The sequence below is a fragment of the Neolamprologus multifasciatus genome, chromosome 3, assembly GCF_963576455.1.
Source record: "Neolamprologus multifasciatus chromosome 3, fNeoMul1.2, whole genome shotgun sequence".
NCBI lineage: Eukaryota > Metazoa > Chordata > Actinopteri > Cichliformes > Cichlidae > Neolamprologus > Neolamprologus multifasciatus.
The window spans coordinates 43671383-43693860 of NC_140441.1; the positions used below are offsets into that span (position 1 = coordinate 43671383).

General features: G+C 40.1%; 1 protein-coding gene across 1 annotated transcript; it reads left to right on the plus strand.

The window, feature by feature from the left end:
* Window positions 1-4701: 4701 nt before the first annotated feature.
* Window positions 4702-6074, plus strand: LOC146523329 (eotaxin-like). Its single transcript, XM_085146520.1, has 3 exons — window positions 4702-4866; window positions 4946-5057; window positions 5750-6074. Exons 1-3 carry the CDS (start codon window positions 4797-4799, stop codon window positions 5841-5843), a joined length of 276 nt encoding a protein of 91 aa, XP_085002646.1. The 5' UTR covers window positions 4702-4796; the 3' UTR covers window positions 5844-6074.
* Window positions 6075-22478: the final 16404 nt, after the last annotated feature.

Below are 22478 nucleotides of genomic sequence, written 5' to 3' on the forward strand. Positions count from 1 at the left end.
CCAAACACTCCTTACTGAGGAGATCAACATATGAGATATCCTTCTGGTAATGCTGGTTTCACTATTTGTATCTAAAAACATAGATGAATATTTTGTGAATTCTTTTGTACCACCACTAATTAGTCATTGTACAGTGCTCAGAATCCTCACACGATTAGTATTTGCATTACTTTAGTGCGAGTTCTAAATAATAATAAAAAAGGTCAAGTGCATCACGTCTACACCTCTGTCTGATCTGAAAATTATCAATAAGTGAACATCCATCCATCTTCTTTTGCTTATCCATGGCCGGGTTGCGGGGCAGTAGCCTAAGCAGAGAAGCCCAGAACTGGGGTGGCTGTTGCTCAGGCGGTAGAGCAGGTCATCTACTGATTGGAAGGTTGGTGGTTTGATTCCTGGCTTCCTCTAGTCTGCATGCCAAATGTCCTTGAGCAACATACAAACTGCTCTCCGATGCATTCATTGGAGTATGAATATGTGTGTGGAGTTTTTCCTTACCACTGTTGCCAAAGTGCTTGCTCATAGGGGGTCATATGATTATTGGGTTTTTCTCTGTATCTATTATTATAGGATATACTGTACAATATAAAGCACCTTGAGGTGACTTTTGTTGTGATTTGGCGCTATATAAATAAAATTGAATTGAATTGTGTGAATGTTAGTTAGAAAGCACTAAGGAAATGTGTTTGTGCGAACGGGTGTGAATGGGTGAATGCACAAGTTGTGTAAAGCGCTTTGAGTGCTCAGAAGAGTAGAAAAGCACTGTTAAGAACCAGTCCATTTACTGCCATCTCCTCCAGCTTGATCAGGGGAACACCAAGGCGTTCCCAGGCCAGCCAAGAGATATAATCCCTCCAGTGGTCTTGGTCTCTCCCGGGGCCCCATCCTGGTGGGACGTGCCCGGTACACCTCACCTAGGAGCCAAGGATTTAGTCCCTACCCACATCTCATACCCATAGGTGAGGGTAGGGACGTAGATCGACCGGTAAATTGAAAGCTTTGCTTTTACACTCAGCTCTCTCTTCACCACGTACAGGCAGCAAGCTGAGGGGATACCCACTCCAGCCCGCCTCTCACCAGGGACAACTCGACTGAGACAGATTCCAAGCCCTCTCCAGGGGACTGGTTCCAGAGCCCAAGCCGTGGGGTTGGTTGGTCTACAGGATGATGGGCCCATGTCACTTTTTCGGACTGTGACCGGACAGGCCCCATGGACTAAGGCCTTGCCGCCAGACGCTCACCCACGGGCACCCTCCCCAGGCCTGGCTCCAGGGCAGGGCCCCAGTGACCCTATCCCGGGCAGGGTGAACTGTTCCCTTGGTGTTCTGCTCATAGGGGTCTTCTGAATCGCTCTTTGTCTGGTGCCTCAAAGTTCAGATTTCTAAACTGAAATTTATGCAAATAAAGACTTTTTTCCATGTTAAATTCACCAATTTCCCTATAAAATATAACACATTAGAAAAATTTAAATTCAAAGAAATGTTCCTTATCTTCCTCATCATTTTAGGGCTACGCTGCCAGACGGGCAGGCAGCATCAACACCCAAGTTTGTGAATCAGATAACTTGTGTAGGATTCTGAAATTGATACCACAGGTGCAGCTACCTAAAATAGTGTATAAGTCTGAGTCCTGTGACCTTCTCAAGTCAAGGTGATCTCAAGGTCAGAGGTCAGGTTTTCTGTAAAATAAGAACAACCCCAGGTTTCTCTTCAGCACTGTAGCGCGGCTGACATAAAGTCAGAATTCTTTTGAGCCAACCATCCCTTTAATGTTAACTAGTAATGACTTCTTCACAAATAACAATTTTATCATTAGAGAAAAAATTACCAATAATCATCCCACAGATGTAATATTATCTGCAGCTACTCTTAGTACCATTGATGTTAAGTTAGACTCTTTTTCTCCAATTGATCTTTCTGAGTTAACTTCAATAATTACTTCCTCCAAACCATCAACGTGTCTTTTAGACCCCATTCCTACAAAACTGCTCAAAGAAGTCCTGCCATTAATTAGTCTTCGATCTTAAATATGATCAACCTATCCCTAATAATCGGCTATGTACCACAGGCCTTCAAGCTGGCTGTAGTTAAACCTTTACTCAAAAAGCCATCTCTAGACCCAGCAGTCTTAGCTAAATATAGGCCAATCTCCAACCTTCCTTTCATATCAAAAATCCTTGAAAGAGTAGTTTCAAACCGCTAACAGATCATCTGCAGAGGAATGGTTTATTTGAAGAGTTTCAGTCAGGTTTCAGAGTTCATCACAGCACAGAAACAGCTTTAGTGAAGGTTACAAATGATCTTCTTATGGCCTCTGACAGTGGACTCATCTCTGTGCTTGTCCTGCTAGACCTTAGTGCAGCATTCGATACTGTTGACCATAATATCCTATTAGAGCGATTAGAACATGCTGCAGGTATTACAGGTACTGTGCTGCAGTGGTTTGTATCATATCTATCTAATAGACTCCAATTTGTGCATGTAAATGGAGAGTCCTCTTCACACACTGAGGTTAATTATGGAGTTCCACAGGGTTCAGTGCTAGGACCAATTCTGTTTACATTATACATGCTTCCCTTAGGCAGCATCATTAGAAGACATAGCATAAATTTTCACTGCTATGCAGATGACACACAGCTCTATCTGTCCATGAAGCCAGATAACACACACCAATTAGTTAAACTGCAGGAACTGTCTTAAAGACATAAAGACTTGGATGGCCGCTAACTTTCTGCTTCTTAATTCAGATAAAACTGAGGTTATTGTACTCGGCCCTGAAAATCTTAGAAATATGGTATCTAACCAGATTCTTACTGTGGATGGCATTACCTTGGCCTCCAGCAACGCTGTGAGGAACCTTGGAGTCATTTGGGAGTATGGGTCAGACAGTGAGTTTACAATTCGTATCAATAACAAAAAAAAAAAAAAAAAAACTACACTCGTTCATAAACACCTATATCCTTCAGAAACCCCACCAGTTCTCTCACCTGTGCCCTACTACCCCCCAACACACCCTTCAGATTAAATACCCCATTTCCCGCTCCTTCAATCTATTCTGCAGAACTTTCCTCTCCACATCATAACCCTTGCACCGCAGTATTACATGCTCTACTGTCTCCACCTCCTCCTGGCACACTCCACAAAGCCCCGTCTCATGTTCTCCTATCATCTGTAGTGTTTTATTTAATGCACAATGTCCCAGTCTAAGCCTGGTAATGACCACCTCATCTCTCCTATTACCCCTATACAACCCACTGTCTGCCACCACCTTCTTAAGATGATACAATTGCCTGCCCTTACTCCCTGAATCCCACCGCTTCTGCCACTCCTGAACAACCTGCCTCCAAACAATACCTTTTGCTTCAGATCCGCTGCTTGTAATTTCCATCTCAGTCCTATTTTTTTCTCTCCCTTTTCTCCGTTAGCATTAGTTTTCCGTTTTCTTCCGTCTTTTTTGTACATCAAGCTGGTTACCGTTACACCATTCACTTCCGGTCACTCAGGAAGTCACCAAGATAAAAGCATAAACCTTATATTACGTGAATATGAGCTAGCTTTACATATCCGCCGTTACACAGAGTATTTAAAAGTATAATGGGAGGCAGAGCCTTCAGTTTTCAGGCCCCTCTTCTGTGGAACCAGCTTCCAGTTTGGATTCGGGAGACAGACACTATCTCTACTTTTAAGATTAGGCTTAAAACTATCCTTTTTGCTAAAGCATATAGTTAGGGCTGGACCAGGTGACCCTGAATCCTCCCTTAGTTATGCTGCAATAGACGTAGGCTGCCGGGGATTCCCATGATGCATTGAGTTTTTCCTTTGCAGTCACCTTTCTCACTCACTATGTGTTGATAGACCTCTCTGCATTGAATCATATCTGTTATTAACCTCTGTCTCTCTTCCACAGCATGTCTTTATCCTGTCTTCCTTCTCTCACCCCAACCAGTCGCAGCAGATGGCCCCGCCCCTCCCTGAGCCTGGTTCTGCCGGAGGTTTCTTCCTGTTAAAAGGGAGTTTTTCCTTCCCACTGTTGCCAAAGTGCTTGCTCATAGGGGGTCATATGATTGTTGGGTTTTTCTCTGTATTTACTGTACAATATAAAGCACCTTGAGGCGACTTTTGTTGTGATTTGGCGCTATATAAATAAAATTGAATTGAATTGAATCGTAAGTCTTGGGAATGCGATAATTTGAGAACAAGGCGCGGTGAATTTAGAAATTTATACCATTTGATTATCTACAAGGAGGACTAGCTCTGGTGGTCATCAATATTTTTTTTTTATTGTTATACTTTTTAAACAGTTTGATCTTAATCCTCTTTACTCAGATGGAAATAGTCCCAACAACTGCTGCTGAAAGTTGTACCAAGAAGAATTAAAGCAAAACTCATGGAGTCATATGGACTGCTCAACGATTGTTTTAGCGTTTCTTTTGTTCTTTTGGTCATAATATTTTGTTACATATATTTTTTTTAACTTTTGGGCGAGGGGGTTGTAGAAGTTGGTTTTGTTAACAGTGTCATGCTTTGAGCTGCATCGCTGGGCTAAACCACAGCTTCATTTCCTCTCAATGTAACCGAGTGGAAAGTTCTGTCAGAGGCATTTTCAGCAATGTTTGAAACCACATCCACCCTCCCTCTTTCACACCAATGACACCCTATGTACCTTTAAAAAAAAAAAAGTATTGATCTTGATAAATATAACTGCACACCACCTAATATTTAGAAGCCCTTGCTTGCGTCTGAAGTGCAGCTGTTGTCTTTATCGTCATCATCATCATCAACTCCTGAGGAATCATAATGAAAACCACTCAGTTCCTTTTGCTGTGCATCCTTGGAGCTGCTTTGTTGTCTGCAGTTAACTGCAACAGTAAGATTACCTTAAATGTCATCATTAAAAGAGAGGTTTTGTTTTTTGAGTAAGTCTAATGAAACGTCTTTTTCCTCAGATGCAAATGGTCCCGACAGCTGCTGTTTCAAGCTGTACCCGGGAAGAATTCAAGCAGACCTCATCAAGTCGTATCGACTGACTGATCACCGATGCCCAAAGTCTGCCGTCATGTAAGTGAAGAAAACTGGGTTTATTTTATTTTCATAATGTTTAACACAAATACTGAAATTACTGTAATGAAAATTATGCAGTATGATCATTGTAACTGGAGAGTTTCTGGACAATTAAAAATTGTCATTTTACACATGATGCTCAGGACATAAAAGTTTGATACTTTTTATTTGAACTTGTATTTGTTCTCCTACTATTGTCTTTTAATTTTATCCTGTAAATGTTCAAGAAAAATGCACAAACTTGTTTTCATAATTTGATCAATTTTACGTGGATGTTTGGCTACTTTGCTTGTAAATTGTTTGAAATACACATTTAAGTGTTTATATTATGACATTTTGTCTACTGGTCATTTAAAAAAAAGTAAGTAAGGCATTCGAAACCACTGAACGGCTACCCTGAGGTACCCCTGAGCAAGGTAACGTCTCTTCACACTGCTCCCCGGACGAATGATTGGTGGCTGCCCACTGCTTCACTAGAGTGAATGGGTTAAATGCAGAGAGTAATTTCCCTACTGGGATAAATAAAAAGTATACATTATTATTATTATTATTATTATTATTATTATTATTATTGTTGTTGTTGTTGTTGTTGTTGTTGTTGTTGTTGTTATTTTTACAACATATTTACTGAGAGAATTTTGAAGCTTATTTAAAATTCAGATTTCAGAATTTCCACCTTTTTGTTTCAGCTTCATTACCAAAAAGTCTCGTTCAGTATGTGTGGATGCGTCTGCCTCCTGGACCCAACGCATCATGAAAAGACTGGACCAGAGCTCTTTCTGAACCAGCTGCCTGCTCATCCTTACACATTGTTCTGCTTTATCAGATAATATCATATAAAACGCATGCAAACTTGATTTTATAATGACAGTTGGTCCAAATTTTATCTTTCAAGCGATTATAAGCCTGAAATAATCCACTGAACAGTCACGCCCTTTGATTGTGTAATGTCTCGTGGATGCTTTGTGTTTTATATATTATGCTCCAAAATAAACACCTCACAAATACGACAAAGAGTCTGAAACTTTTTTCTGTTCTTCGTTTCTTTGAAGCTTTAAGACTTGTCAAGTCTAATTTTCCTTTGATACAGTTTAAAATAAGGTTTTCTAAATAAATAACACATTTTATAAAATGTTCTGATGGAATATTTAGCAGTAATATATACAGTGATGAAGGATCGGGGCCTGTGGGGGTGGGGGATCCAGGGTAAGGGTAACACTCAAACCCACTCAACACTGAAATCCACTGCCGTTCATCCAACAGGGTCCACCAGAAACAAGAAGGGGTCCAGGAAGATCTGTACAGAGAAAGGTTAGGAAAGGTTCGTTAGAAAAACATGAACAGATTCAAAAAGAGCACCGGGGCTACACTAACTGAGGTAAATGCAACAATGCAGTGAAAAACGTCACCTCGCCATTGGCTTACTTGGTGGCAGGAGCGTGCAAAGTGCTTTGAGTTCCTGCAGTCTGAACAATCTTGTTCCAGAGTGCATCTATAGTAAAACTGACCTGTCTCATTCTTTCATTTAGAAGTTGATTTTGTACTTTCTATAGAATCAATTCTGCTCTGTATCCCCTGACTATAGATCCAAGGTGCAAACTCTTGGGAACAAGTCTGCTTTTGGCTGCAGCTTAGGTTGAAACTGAGATGCTTTCAACCTAAGCTGCAATATAAAGCACCTTGAGGCGCTTTATATTGCGGCCAGTGCCGTCCTCTATGCAACCTCAGTGCTGAGATTACCCAAATGCACCACTGAACGGCACAAGAAACCGACGTCTGGTTCAATCCCAGAAGGAGACATGAATTGCTTTAGGGTTGTGTCAGGAAGGAGATCTGTTGTAAAAACTCAAATCAAATATGCAGAGCTACCTGCTGTGGTGGCCACTCATGAATAAAGGAGCAGCTGAGAGTAACTCCATCTATACATTACCATGGAAAGTGTTTAATTGGCAAGTGGCTTCAATTTTCACAATGATCCCAGACACACTGCCAATGCAGTATAAGTGCACATGGATACAAAATTACACAATAAAACACCACGTGGCATGGATTGGCCTCCTCAGAGTTCAGACCCGGTAATATAGATCAAGCAAGTCAGTTTAGGCTCAGTGTAAACCAGGAAAAACTGTTTATATTTAGATACTGGGTGCCACTGTCATGGTCCTCCAGTCCTCTCTGGTGCTGTTTTCGTTGTTTCTCCTTCTTCTTCACTCCTTCTTGCCAGGGCAACTCATGGGCTGTATCCCAATTCAGGGTCTGCAGCCTTAAAGGCCGCATTTTAAGGCCGATTATGTCACCGCGACGCGACGAAGGCTGTCCTAATTCGAAGGCTGTTCGAAATGCGGCCCTCAAACGCATCCTTAATTTCCCTGAATTTTAAGGACATGGCAGTGTAGACTTCGTGGCCCAACATATCCCAGAATGCATAGCGTGGCGGTGGGTGTGGATAATTTTGCCAAAAAAAACGGCGGATGAGGGGCGCCCGAAGAGTAAACTTTTAAAAGTACTGAATATTATGTCACTTATTTATGTGCAAATGTTTAATAACGAAGAACATTAAAACATTACTGTTGGCCACATGTCGGCAAAGTTATGTGACATTAGTGACGTTTGTACTAACTTTGTTTTACAGCCTTTACTTTAAAATATACGCCGTTCAATAGCTGACCTTAATCAGAGAATGATCAAAGCTCATGTAGAAACAAACAAACAAATGAACAAAAGATTTTCTCCTTCATTTCTGTCAAACAAAGCTGTATGAAACGTTTCCAGCTGTTAGTATCATGGTTGCTAGGCAACCTGGGCAGCGCAACGGAGGCTACACCGTCCCATTTCACAAGCCTCGCACTTCCGGCCTAGCGGTCTTTAAGTACGCGGCCCTTGAGGATTGTTGAGGCTGCGTACTTTAAGGCTGCAGACCCTGAATTGGGATACAGCCATGGTCCCCGCCTTGATCCTCCGCTCCTGGTCGCAATTACTCACCTGCCTTTCATCATTTGTGATTGGTGCTGGCACTTTAGGAGGAACACCCTTAAATTGGTTCAGGAGTATGAAAGGACTCAAGCAAACTAGTGCTTGATTCCTTTCAAGCACTAGTTTGAAAGGAATCAAACTAGTGCTCACACCATTGTTTTTCTTGTGACATTACCAATAAGTTTGATGTGTCACATAGCCCTCTTCCTATTGAAAAAACAAAAGTTGTATCCAAGATGGCCGACTTCTAAATGGCCTCCATGGTCACCACCCATCTTGAGAAGTTTGCCCCCTCACATATACTAATGTGGCACAAACAGGACTTTAATATCACCAACCATTCCCATGTTATTACGGTGTATCAATATAAATGGCCCACCCTGTACATACATACTAAAGTCTATTTTCTTTTCTTTTCCTATATAATTGTTGCAGAATTGGCTGAAATCGTTTGATTCTATAACCTGTAAAAACTTGAGATATGTAATTTTGTGAAAAATTATGGTGTCATTGTACGGCATCATACTAAAAAAATAAAAAAGTGTGTTGTACAGCTCTCTTCATGCCCTTTCATATGAAATATTCCTCGACATGGTTTCTTGAAACATTTTTTCAAATTTAACTTTGACCTTGGGCTCTAACAATGAAGGTCAGGGTCAAATGCTTAGACATCCTAGTTACACATGTCCCACAAGGCCTTGTATGTTGTTGTGAAGTCTGAAGTCGATCCATAAACAATTGTGGGTAGTACAAAGGTTTTAATGATTAGCACATGTGGTGTGACCTTGACACTACACTTGTACAACCGTTAAAGAGTTGTTCTGTGCTAAATGTGTTATTCATGATGCAACATCATGTGACAATAAGACTAACACTTCTGTGTAACAGTGACTGGCTTTCGGCAGTTTAGAAGGGAAAAAACATGGATGATCTGATATCCTCGTGTTGGTGTTGTTCCCAGATCATCATGAAAATGTTGTTCCAGGTTCAACATTGCAAGTGACCAATCACATTGTTGTGACGTTATTCTTTTGCGCGCTGAGCCATTCGTGCATTTATGAAATTCCAATGTTGCAAGGACAATATCAGTTCTGCTTACCGTTTATTAAAGGGTTAGGGTTAGGGTTAGGGTCAGGGTCCGTTGATCAGCGGACAGAGGCGGTTTCTCGAAGCTTAAGTGCAGTTTTTTTGTTTTAAGGCGGTTTTTCCCAAAGTCGCAAAAGTATGACGTCACAACATTGTGATTGGTCACTTGCAATGTTGATCCTGGAACAACATTTAGTACGATGATCTGGGAACAACACCAACACGACGATATCAGATTGTGCAAAAAACACTGCCATCATCAGGCCAAACTTGAAATTTCACAATTAGCCTCTACAAATTTTATTCTGCAAATTGTCGTTGAGGCTTTGTGAAGGCAACTGTACATTGTAGCTATACGCTTCTTCTTGCTGGGTTAAGAACATGGATTTTATTAGGTTTTTTTTAATATGCATTATGGAATGTTTATTCCCTTGAAAGTGGAGAAAATAATCAAATATTCAAAGTCAAAGTCAAATTTATTTCTACAGCACATTTATAAACAACAGCTGTTGACCAAAGTGCTGTACATCTAAAAGAATATAAGACACTCTTGTGCTATACATTGTTTGTGTGAGAGATAAAGGACTCTATGAATGTTTCTTAATCACTTTCAGTGCTTTTAATAAGTTTAGAAAAGACTAAATAAATAATAATAATAAATCTTCAAAAGTTCTGCCATATGCCATCTGCTTGCAAACTAACAGAGGTTAGTGCTTAAAAATCAACATATGAATGTTCTACAGAGAAAGAGTCCATTTGGATTTTTTTCAACCCACTTTTTGGACTTTTACTGTCATCTATATTAATATGTGATCACATTTCATTTATATTTGTAGTTGTTTCACCTAAAAATGTCCTATATAAATAATCTCAACTGGAGATCTGGTTTCTAAACGGGACTGTAGCTGTCATAACTTCTTTGTACCAATAGGTGTCAGTGTGACCATGGTTTGGCCTGACGATAGCAGTCCAACTCAACTCTTCCAGGAAGGCTTTCTAGAAGCGTTAGCAGCGTATTTACCGGAACTCCAACCAAAACAAAAGCACAAAAGGACAAAAAAATAGGAAAATGACAAAAGGAACAGGAAGTGAAAGAACTAAATGAAAAGATAACATAGACTTGAATAGACTAAATACAAGGGAACTGACACGGGAGGAAGGATTCCACTGCAATCATGTCATATGTTCAAACTTTGTACCATAAAGTTTTTAAGCAAATTGGAGCCAATCAAGCAGAAGGTCTGTGTTGGTTTGAGATGTAATTACTTTCTTTGTTGTCATATTTTGTTGAATTTTAACATGTTTAAATTATGTGTTTAACTTATTAATAAGTGAAACCAAAAATCCTTAATTGTGCATTATTTACAACAATATTAATAACATCCAGCCAAATATACTCAAAGACAAGCTCACAGAGATGGAAGAAGATTCCTCATTTGTTTCGTGGACCACAGACTACCTGACAGAAAGGCCAAAGTTTGTCAGATTGGGGAACTTTCCAGGACATTAATGAGCAATATTGTTTTCAATCTCACTCCATTCTCATCAATGTATATACCAAGGGCGTAGATTTGGTTTTGGCATTGGCGGGGACGGATGATTCAACCACCAAACCCTGCCCTGTTTCTCCCCCCCCCCCCCCTTTTTAAAAAAAGGAGAGATATACTTGCCTACATATGTTATTCTACATGCTTTTAAACCATTTAAAATTACAATTCATAGTTTTATATGTGACTTATATAATGTTAAATTACTTAAGTATTTTAGGCTTTAGTTTACTTCAGCCATATTCCATATAAATCAGGTATCATACAAAAATAAAAATACAGTCATGACAGTAAAAGAAATGACTTTAAGGACTTAACAACATTACTTCAGTTATACTGCACCAACATCTCTGATACATTCTATTCATTTAAATAGAAAATGTACATGTAAAATTATACCGCCAATAATATCTCATGTTTCAAATATAATGACTCAGTGTAGATTCATCATTTTGAGGTGTTGTTTTGTTTTATTTGCAGTGTTTGTGCAGAGAAGAAGCACCAGCATCTCTGATGAAGAAATCCTGTTGAGAGAGTTTTGTATTCAGCCTCCACCTGACATAAACTGGATATCAAGTGTACCACCAGTCTACATCCCTGATAATAAAACCAACTCCACCAACACAACCTTAAAAAGTAAGCTTCCTTTCTGCTTTTATCCCTGCTCAAATCAGAATCAAGACTCTACAGAAGAAGCATTCAAGACACTAGAGGCTAGGGTCTTGAATGCTCTGGAGATCAATATGTACCAAACCACTGACTATTTAGTTCTATAGAAAATGGTGTAAGAGGGCCTATAGTGTTTTGAGAGGTTTAATGTTCCTGGAAAGAAGTTTAAAGTAAGCTTAAAGAGTAACTTGTTCCTACCTGATGTTTGCAAATCCATAGAGTTAAACAGTGGTGTCCTGTATTTCAACCCTTAGGAGACCTGGATGAGACAACAGCAACTAATTCTCCTGTAGTGGAGCTGAAGGTCTCAGGCGTCACCACACCCTCAGAGACAGTTTCTTACAGCAGCTCTGCAGCTCCTCGTGTTAGAGTGAAACAACAACGTGTTAGGGTGAATGAACCTTTCCAAGCAGAATATCCTTCTGGTAATGGTAAGTTAGTGTGCTGCTGTTTTCATTGTTTTTATTCTAATATGTGGATGAACATCATAATTGATAATAAATAATTTGCATACCCTCTTGTTAAATTATGTAGTTAGGTAATTATCCATCCATCCATCCCCATATCCGATCATGGTATGACAGTGTGAACAGCACAAATCCAATATTTTCAAATCCGATCTGGGTCACTTTCATATGTGGTACTGAATCCGATACATATCTGAAAGTGACTGCTGTTTGAATGGTCATGTCGCATTAAATCTGTCTTTTACGTCACTGACAAAAGACAGACGCCAATTATCAGCGCCGGAGAAGACATCGTGAACGCTTCGTGGCCATCCAGTGAAACTGTTGGAAAGACAATGTTAGATAAACTGCCATCCATCCATCCATTCGCTTCCGCTTACCCTTTTCAGGGTCGCAGGGGGTGCTGGAACCTATCCCAGCTGTCATAGGCGGGGTACACCCTGAAAAGGTCGCCAGTCTGTCGCAAGGCTAACACACAGGGACAGACAACCATTCGCACTCATGGTCAATTTAGATTTTTCAATTAACCTATCCCCACAAAGAGATTAGAGGTTAGATAAAGTTGTAAATTTTATTTGTTCTGTATAATCTGCAGATTCTGATAGAAATCTGCAACTATCCTTTTAAGCACCGCTCCTCCCTAAAACAGCAATAAGGATAATTATTAGGCCATATGTAAATAACAAAATAACTTAAAGCAAAATTGGGAAACGTAAAGTCCGAAACAAGTCTTTGTATTAACGGCCATCAGTCAAACAATACTGTTTGCTCTGGGTCTAATCAGAGCACGTTGTGTGTGACATCTTCTTTTGCGCATGTGGGCCGCTTTGAGGGTTCACACTAGAGCGCGTTTGCTTTCACATTTATTTGTAGTGTGAACAAGCAAACAAAAAAATGGTATTTGATCAAAAAAATCCGAATTGAGCATTAAGACCTGCAGTGTGAACGTAGCCATAATCTCTCCAGCATGTCCTGGGTCTGTCCCAGGGCCTCCTCCTGGGGGGACGTGCCCAGAACACCTTACCCAAGAGGCATCCTTATCAGATGCCCGAACCACTTCAACTGGCTCCGTTCATTGTGGAGGAGCAGAAGCTCTACTCTGAGCGACTCCCCGATGGATGAACTTCTCCCCCTATCACTAAGGGAGAGGCCAGCCACCCTTCGGAGGAAGCTCATTTCTGCCGCTTGTATCTTCAATCTCGTTCTTTAGGTCACTACCCACAGCTTGTGGCCATAGGTGAGGGTAGGGACGTAGATCGACCGGTAAATTAATAATAATAATAATAATAATAATAATAATAATACATTTTATTTATAAAGCGCCTTTCAAGACACCCAAGGACACTTTACAATAGAATAAATCACATAATGGAAAAATGACAAAATGAAGAACAATAAAACAAAAGCACAAGATAAAATTAACAAACAGTGGATTCACAGTGAATATGCAGATTTGAACAGATGAGCAGCTAAAAACTCTGCTTCCCATGGTGGTGAGGTGGAAGGTAGGCACAACAAGCTGGATAGAAGAAGAAGATCGAAGTGAGCGGGCAGAAAAGATAGTGCTTAACAAGTCAGAAAGGTAAGAAGGTGCGAGGTTATGAATGGCCTTGAAGGTGAGCAGAAGAAGTTTGTTTATTATCTGGATTTTCACAGGGAGCAGTGAAGTTCCTGAAGAACAGGGGTGATGTGCTGGTAGGAGGGGGTTCTAGTAATAATGCAAGCAGCAGAGTTCTGAACCAGTTGAAGCTTATGGAGTGATTATTGGAGGAGACCATGCAAGAGAGAATTGCAGTAGTCAGTACGGGAGGTAACAAGACTGTGGACAAGAATGGTTGTAGACTGGGTGGAAAGAGAAGGACGTAATCTGTTAATGTTACGTAGATGGAAATAGGCACAACGGGTGAGTTTATTGATGTGAGATTTATAGGAAAGTGAACTGTCTAGGATGACACCAGAGCTTCTAATCTGAGGATAAAGGAAAACTGTGGAGTTATCGATAGTGAGTGAGAAATGATTTGGTTGGATTTGGTGCAGATAAGGAGGATTTCAGTTTTGTCCTCATTTAGCTTTAGAAAATTAGAGCTAAAACAGGATTTTAATTCGAATAGACATTCTGTACGGAAAGAAGGTAGGAGGGAGGAATCAGGTCTGCAGGAGAGATATAACTGGGTGTCATCAGCAAAAGAGTGAAAGTGAAGATCAAATTTGCAGAAAATGGCACCTAAAGGGAGGATTTATATTATGAAGAGAAGAGGGCCTAAGACCAAGCCTTCGGGTACACCAGAAGTGACTGGGAATAGATGAGAGCGGAATGTTTTCAGTTGAATAAACTGGAAGCGGTCAAGGAGATATGATTGAAACCAGGCTAGCGGTGTGTCAGAGATGCCATACGAGGAAAGTCTGCTTAGAAGGATGGAGTGAGAGATGGTGTCAAAGGCTGAGCTTTGATCCAGAAGGACGAGAATGTTGAGAAGACCAGAGTCAGTGGTTCCCAAACTTTTTTTTGCTAGGAAAATGTTTGTTTCTGTTTCTATGCGTTTGGGCCTTTCGTCCACACGTAAACAGCGTTTTGAATCACCGAAAACTGAGATTTTTTAAAACTCCTTTTTTGCGTTCACGTGTGGACGAGGAATACAGAGTTTGTCACGCAACGTCAAAGGTATGTGCCTTTTTTCACGTCATGCTGTGCGCCACGTTATTGTTTACATGAGATGAATTGCAGAATAGCAGATAGAGACAAAGTACTATTAGTGTTAATCTGACTATCTTCAGCTTTTACACGCTTACATATACACATGCAGTTACTGTCCCTCCATTTAGAAAGGCAGAAGTGTCACAGTGTGATAATTCTATGTGTAGTTGTTTTTTTCTTGTGTAATAATATTCAACATTGTTATCAATACATTTCTCAAAAAATGCCTCTCTGTGCAAAATAGGTTTAAAAACATAAACAGCTGTGGGATACTGTTTGTCTGAGCGGGTGGCTGTAGCTCAGGTGGCAGAGCAGGTCAGCCACTAATCAGAAGGTTGGTGGTTCGATCCCTGGCTGCATGCCAAATATCCTTGGGATATTAACATAATTAATTAAGATATTAACCCTATGTTTGCCTACTGGTGGTGGTCAGAGGGCCCGGTGGTGCCAGTGTCCGGCAGCCTCGCCTCTGTCAGCGCCAGGGCAGCTGTGGCTACAATGTAGCTTGCCATTGCCAATGGGTGAATGACTGAATGTAGTGTAAAGCGCTTTGGGGTCCTTAGGGACTGAGTAAAAGCTATACAAATGGTAAATGCAGGCCATTTACCATTTGAACCGGGGGAACAAATTGTGGCAGGATCAGCCTGATGTTATTTGTATTCCACTGTAACTTTACTGTATGAGATCTCCAAAATGTCAGGAGTAGTTATTTATTACAACAAGTGTTTGTGAACTAAAAATCAAGAATGTGGGATACTGTTTGTCCGTGATCTGGAGAGCCCAGCGCTGCTCCTGACTCAGGGGAAACTAATTCTGCAGGGGAGACCTATCTGTCCATTATGCTAGCAGTGTCCAAGTGTTTTTTTTTTCCTTTTCATACCCCCCCCCCCCCTGCAATGGCTCTGTGCCCCCCCCCCCCCCAGGGGGCGGGCCCCACACTTTGGGAAGCTCTGGATTAGAAGATCATTATTGACTTTTTTTTTTTTTTTTTTTTTTTTTTTTTTGCCTGTCCCATTTGGTTCTTTAGCCGTCAGAATTGTTGTCTGAAGACCAACAAGGATACCCAATGGATTTATTTTGCCAAATGGATCATCATGGCATTGCCGTATTGGTCCATTTGATCGACCTTTGTTTTTATTATTTATTTTATTTTATTTTCAGTTGTTACAGACGGGACAGGCATGAGTGAGGGATAGGAAAGGGAGAAAGAAAGAGGAAGGAAAAGAAAAACAGAAGGGGAGAGGGACAGTGAGAAAGGGGGGGGAAAAAAATATCTCCGGGATCACCTGTTGAGAGAAAAAGAATAGAAACAAGCAAAAAAAAAAACAAAACAAAGCAACATACTATACACAACACCATCGCATTAATCTAGCTAAGTGTAAACAGCAGTAAATACTAAATATTGAATGTTGTTGTGCAGCACGCAGGACAGACAGCGCACAATGTGCTTTTGAAGTAGCAGCCAAGAAAGGTGTGATTTAAGTCTACAAACAGTGAACACCTGTGTGCACACCTGTGTGGATCGGCGCGCTTGTATTCAAATGATCATCATCATTATTGACTTTAAGTAAAGCAGTTTCTGTACTGTGACATGAACGAAAACCAGATTGAAATCTCTCGTAGATATTGTTATCAACCAGGTGTGAATGAAGTTGAGCTGCAACTACTTTTTCAAGTATTTTAGAGATGAAAGGTAGCGTCCACATCACTGCAGCCACAGCACCAATCCATCTGCTGATCTCCGGCTCACTTCTCCCGTAACTCGTGATCAGGACCCCGAGATACTTGATCTCCTCCGCTTGGGGCATGAACTCCCTGACCCCGAGTGGGCACTCCACCCTTTTCTGGCTGAGGACCATGGCCTCAGGTGGTGGTGGGAGGTGTGATGATTCTCATTCCCATAGCTTCACACTGAGCTGCAAACTGTTCCAGTGTGAGCTGGAGGCCATCACCTCAGAACCACATCATCTGCAAAAAGAAGAGATGAGATTCTGAGCCCACACAAGTGAAAGCCATCCGCCACTTGGCTACGCCTAGAAATTCTTTCTATAAAAATTCTGAACAGAATTGGTGACAAAGGTCAGCCTTGATAGAGTCCATCACCCAGTGGGAACGAGTCCGACTTATTGCCGGCTATGTGGACCAAGCTCTTACAACAGTTGTATAGGGATCGAATGGCCCGACATGGTCGAATGCCTTCTCCAAGTCCACAAAACACGTGTTGGGCAAACTCCCATGCGCCCTCAAGTATCATTGAGAGGATAAAGAGCTGGTCAAGTGTTCCATAACCAGGAAGAAACCGCATTGTTCCTCCTGTATCTGAGGTTCGATTAATGGGTGGACTCTCCTTTCCAGCACCCTGGCATAGACTTTCCCAGGGAGGCTGAGGAGTGTGATCCCCCCATAGTTGGAACACACCCTCCGGTCCCCTTTCTTAAAGAGGGGAACCTCCATGCCGATCTGCCAATCAAGAGGTACTACCACTGATTTCCACGCAACATTGTAGAACTGTGTCAACCAGGACAGCCCAACAAAATCCAGAGCATTCAGGAACTCAGGGTGGACCTCATCCAACTCCCTTGAAATGCTGTTGAAGCTCTGCCGGAGGTGTGCGTTGAAGATCTCACGGACTGGGGGCTCTGGCAGGCGTTCCCAGTGCACCCTCACTATATGTATAGGTACGCCATGTATGTCCAGCGTCCTCCTCCGCCACCTGATCCAACTTACTACCAGGTGGTGATCAGTTTATAGCTCAGCCCCTCTCTTTACCCGAGTGTCCAGAACTTGTGGCTGCAGGTCTGGTTGTATGATTACAAAATTGATCATCGACCTGCGGCCGAGAGCGTCCTGGTGCCACGTGCACTTACGGACACGCTTATTTAATTATCTAATTAAATCAAAAGTTTCTGATTTTTGTGTACATATTTTTTTCCTGCATTATTTTCTTTGTATACAGCTACATAGTTTAGTCTTGTATTTCAACCCTTAGGAGACCTGGATGAGACAACAGCATCTACTTCTCTTGTACTGAAGCTGAAGGTCCCAGGAGTCACTACACTGTCAGAGACAGTTTCTCACAGAAGCTCTGCAGCTCCTGATGTTAGAGTGACACAACAACCGAATGCTCCTTTCCAAGGAGATCAACATATGCGATATCCTTCTAGTAACAGTAAGTTTGTGTGCTGCTGCTTTCCCTTTCTGTATCAAAAAACATGGAAGAATATTTTGTGAATCCTTTTGTACCAGCACTAATTAATTTTACATTGCTCAGAATCCTCATATCAGTAGTATTTTAATTACTTTTAGCATTAGTCATATATTAAACGAACAATCAGTTGACACCACCTCTACTACACCAGACTACTACGTCTGGAAGTGATCAACAAAATGAACAAACTCATTTGTTTTCATGGTTTGATGAATTTTGACATGTTTCACTACTTTGCTTCCCTAATATGTTACTACACAACACTACTGCAAGGAAAGGGTTTAAAATACACATTTAGGTATTATATATGACAGCCTATTTGTCATTTATGCAATATATATTTATTGAGATATCATTTTGAAGCTGGTTTTATTCAATGTGTATTTACTGTAAATACTGTTTATTCAAACAGTGTTTTTTCTGAAAGAAAAGGTGTGCAAACTAGGACATATTTTTATATAAAATTAAATATTACACTTTTAAAAAATTGTAATATACAAAAACATTCATTATTCTTACTGTGACTCTTGGTTTATAAAGATTTCTTACTGTCTTATATTTTAAAACAGTTTAATACATTTCTTAATGTTCTTTGTCCAGAATGTTGCCTCAGGTTCTATCGTGGAAGAATTAAACCAGGTTTATTCAGCTCATATTACATTACTGATCCACGGTGCCCAGAGTGTTCGCCCAGGGTGCCAAACAGGCTAGGACCGCCACTGATAGTGCAGACTTACATCTTGTTTTGGTGGAACTGAGAAATATATTGGAATGACTGAGAGTTCGTACAAATCCATTTTCAGAGCCTATGATCAGGGCTGCAGGTCAACAGAGTCGTTCTCTACCAAATTTGACAGTAAGTGTGAAAATAAGGCAAACACACACACACTTCTGTTTAACTGACTGGCTTTTGGCAGTGTAGGTGTGAAAAACCACTGCCATCATCAGGTCAAATTTGAAATTGCTACATTTATGTTAACATAAACCGAGGCTCTGTGATGACATGGCGTGCTCTTCTGGGTGCACCTACAACCATGACTGAATATGTTGCTAAGAAAATTAATATTATTATTATTTAATTATTTATTAAGTGGGTTATACACCCTGTAATGTTTATGGCTCTGAAAGAGGGGCAGGTCATCCAATATTCAGAAAATCAGTGGATCAGTCCCAGGTTCCTCCATTCTGCATGATAAAGTGCCCGTGGGTAAGGCAGTACACGCCACCTAGCCCCCTAAGCACTAGGAAGTGTTTGAAGCATTAAATGAATGTGTCATGAACACTTTAAGAGCTTAAGGTTAGAATATATATAAAGAAACCATGTCCTTGTAAAATATCATGGGTTAGTGCTGAAAAATTATGAAATGAATATACTACACAGTTGATTTGGGGTTCCCCGTTTTGTTTTCAGATTTGACTTTCATTTATATTAATATGTGATCAATGGTGTGATTTTTGTGAGTTGTTAATAAGACTGTGGTTGCTATGGCTGCTGCTTTTGCAGCTTTGTCAGCAAAATTGTTTCCCTTTGTAATTTCAGAGTCATCCTTCTGATGTGCTGCACATTTGCAAATTGCTAAATGTCGCATCACATAAGGAGTTTCGTCCCATGTAAACAGATGTGATAAAACCTTCCTCCACACACTAGAAATAAGAAACTAATTTCAACCCTCTGTTACATCTTATTCACTTATTTTATAATCCAGTCATTTTTCCAAATCTAGTATCAATCAACTAATTTGCATATCAGCTTATAATGCGCTAAGTTGACAGGTCAACAGAGATGCACGTTCAAAATATTATCACAAAAGAGAATTTCCTTCATACAGTAAATTACTTGTGTTGCATCAATCAAACAGAAAGCATCTCACAATTTATTGTATTACCAACTAAATTTATTGTCTGATTACTGCTTGGTCATACCAGACTCTGTCTTTATTTTTTTCTTCTGTTTTCACAAACGTTTCACCTATTGTCAAGCTGAAGAGTTAAATGGCAGCAGTGGATAAATTCAGCATTTGATAACAAAACTCAGTTAAGTTTTCCCTGCTTTAACAGCAATGGGAGATATAGGCGCATATATAGTGTGTGCTATAGTGTAAGCTGTTCTTCATTGCATGTATGTGTGTTAGTACACTTGCATGCAGGGCCTGTGGGCCTGTCTCACCCAAAAGGGCATTTTCTTAACAGTTGCCTTTCTCTCGCGTGTGTTAAGAAAGACAAATGTGCTTGTAGCAGTTGTGAGATTATTATGCTGTTATATATGACATTATACCTATAATCAAAATGAGTACTGATACTGCTGTAGGCCACATCATACTTCTTGTGTAATCAGTATGTAGTTTTAGTTTGCATCATACTTCTAAGTTAAAAGAATGTGAAAATCATTAGATTTATTAGATAGGTTTGTATTATCCTATACTGCTGATTTACTGTGAGTTCTTTGTGAATTTCCCATTACGTGGTAGCTACTCGGTGCTTGCTTGGAAGTTTAGGGGGGTTTTTTTTTTCGCTTTAAAAAGAAGTTTTCTTCTCACGCACAACGGACGCTAATGTTTTCGTCACTTTTTATGGAATCAAACTCAAAATAAGGTCAGTACTTCCACGTTTTAAACGCTGCACGCTCATACTCTCTCCCGCACTCGATATATGATCCACTGTTGATCTGCACACAGCTGTTGTCACGAACGTCGCACTCGCTTACGTCACTGTCATGAGACATTCTCGCAAAAAAAAAAAAAAAAAATCACGGTTTAGTAACGCAGCGTTCCTACGGGAAAGTAACGGTAATCTAATTACCGTTTGCAATAGTAATCCTTTACTTTACCCGTTCCCTGAAAAAAGTAATCAGATTACAGTAACGCCCATCTCTGGTGGCCAGTCACTAAAATGTCATCTACGTTAGAGTAGAGCGTTTGATAAGTCTATCACTGTTCTTTTGGAGTGACTTTATTCAGTATAGTGTGAGGATTTGCTACTACTGGTAGTATCATTTCAGTGATTTCATTTATTGCTCGCAGATCATGCAGTAGACGGCATTTTGCAGTATTAGCTTTCTTCACCACTTAAACAAAACATCACTCTTTGTTTGCCTTATTATTATTATTATTATTATTATTATTATTATTATTATTTTAAATTTTCCTTTCTTAAAAACAGAAAATGAAGTTGTAGTTGTTCTTTGCTGAGAAACACAAACCCCCCCTCCCTTTTTTTTAAGACAAGAAACTAAGTTTTAACTTTTCTGATTTGTCACCTAAAACAAAGCAGACAACACAGCTCTCAGCTGGCTCTGAACTTATCATCATCAAGGTCACATGTTGAGAGCCTTCTCAACTGTGACTTCAGAAGTCACAGTACTCCTCACTCAAGCAACACGTCAAAAAACAAAACAAAAACTCAGCACACTACACAGAGAACAACAGTCAAGACACAACTGAAGATGTTGTTCTTCTTTGTTCTCCTTGAACTTTAGAATAAACTTCTTCTGCATTAGTAAATCATATGCCTAATCATTATATGTCACTGTGATCCACAAGTGTGATCACAAATTTATTTATTTTTCAACCCAACAAAACAAGACAAGAACAAAACAAAAACAGATTGCTGATGGCATGAACACTTTACACACATGAGTCAGGATGCAAAAAAGGCTGCTACCAAAGGCAAATCAGAAGTGTGAGGGAAGAAAAACTGAGCTCACAGACAGCTGCATGTTTTTGAGCTTTCATAGCATGCAGCTCCTGCTCTAAAAAATATGTTACTTGCTCATCAGCTTAGCAGTGACCACATATTTAATTCAGCTTCTCAATTTTGTATCTTTAGCTGTTGTATACAGGCTTATTAGTTGTTAGTATAAGTGTGCTCTATATCTCAATAATGTCTCATCTAGGATGCCAGGTTTTCAAGCAGGTCAAGTGCCTCTATGCACTTAATTAGTTTAGATATTTTCTTTATTTTCTTCATCTCATATGTCATTGTACTGAATTTGAGCAACCAACCTTAAGCTTAATGCAGACTGCTTTTAACAGTTATCCACCTCACATCATAACTGACTGAGGTGCCTCTTCATATTAATATTATTTCATTATTAATGCTTATTATTTTTATATAAACAGCAATAGTATATTAAAATATTTTATTTATATTTTATTTTGTCTCCACCAAGGGCTGCGGGTGATCTGCAGTTTCACCCTTTCCAACCTGGAGACATTTTCCTTTTCACACACTTTCCTTGGCCTGAACAATGACACAACCTTTAATATACCTTATGCATCTCTCTATTTCATTTAATATGTGTTTGTGTGAATTATCTGCTTTCATTCATTCTATTCATTCTGGGCATGGTCTTCATCCCAACTATGTTTCATTGTTAATACCAGGTTACAGGTTGTTATCCTTGCTATTATTAGTTTGAATACATTAAAGATAAGATCTAATGTAATTTAGCCTTTTGTTTATTTTACTTTATTCCTCTTGTATTTATATTTATTCAGTCGGGTCTGTTTCCAACCCTTTTTAAACTACTTTGATCTCTAATTTTCACTTGGTGAGGGATTATTACGTTCTTCCTAGTCTGAACTGCTCTCTTCACCTGAGCTGCTATCCTATTCTGAGTTACTGTCTTCTTTGTTTCTTACAGTCACGTACAAAATGTCCCTCTTTTCCACACCTCCAGCATGTAGTGCTAAAGTCACTGTTTGGGTGTGTGTGTTTAGGTCTGCCTCTACCTCTTGCTCTTCCACTATGCATTCCTCTCCCTTTCTTTTGCAT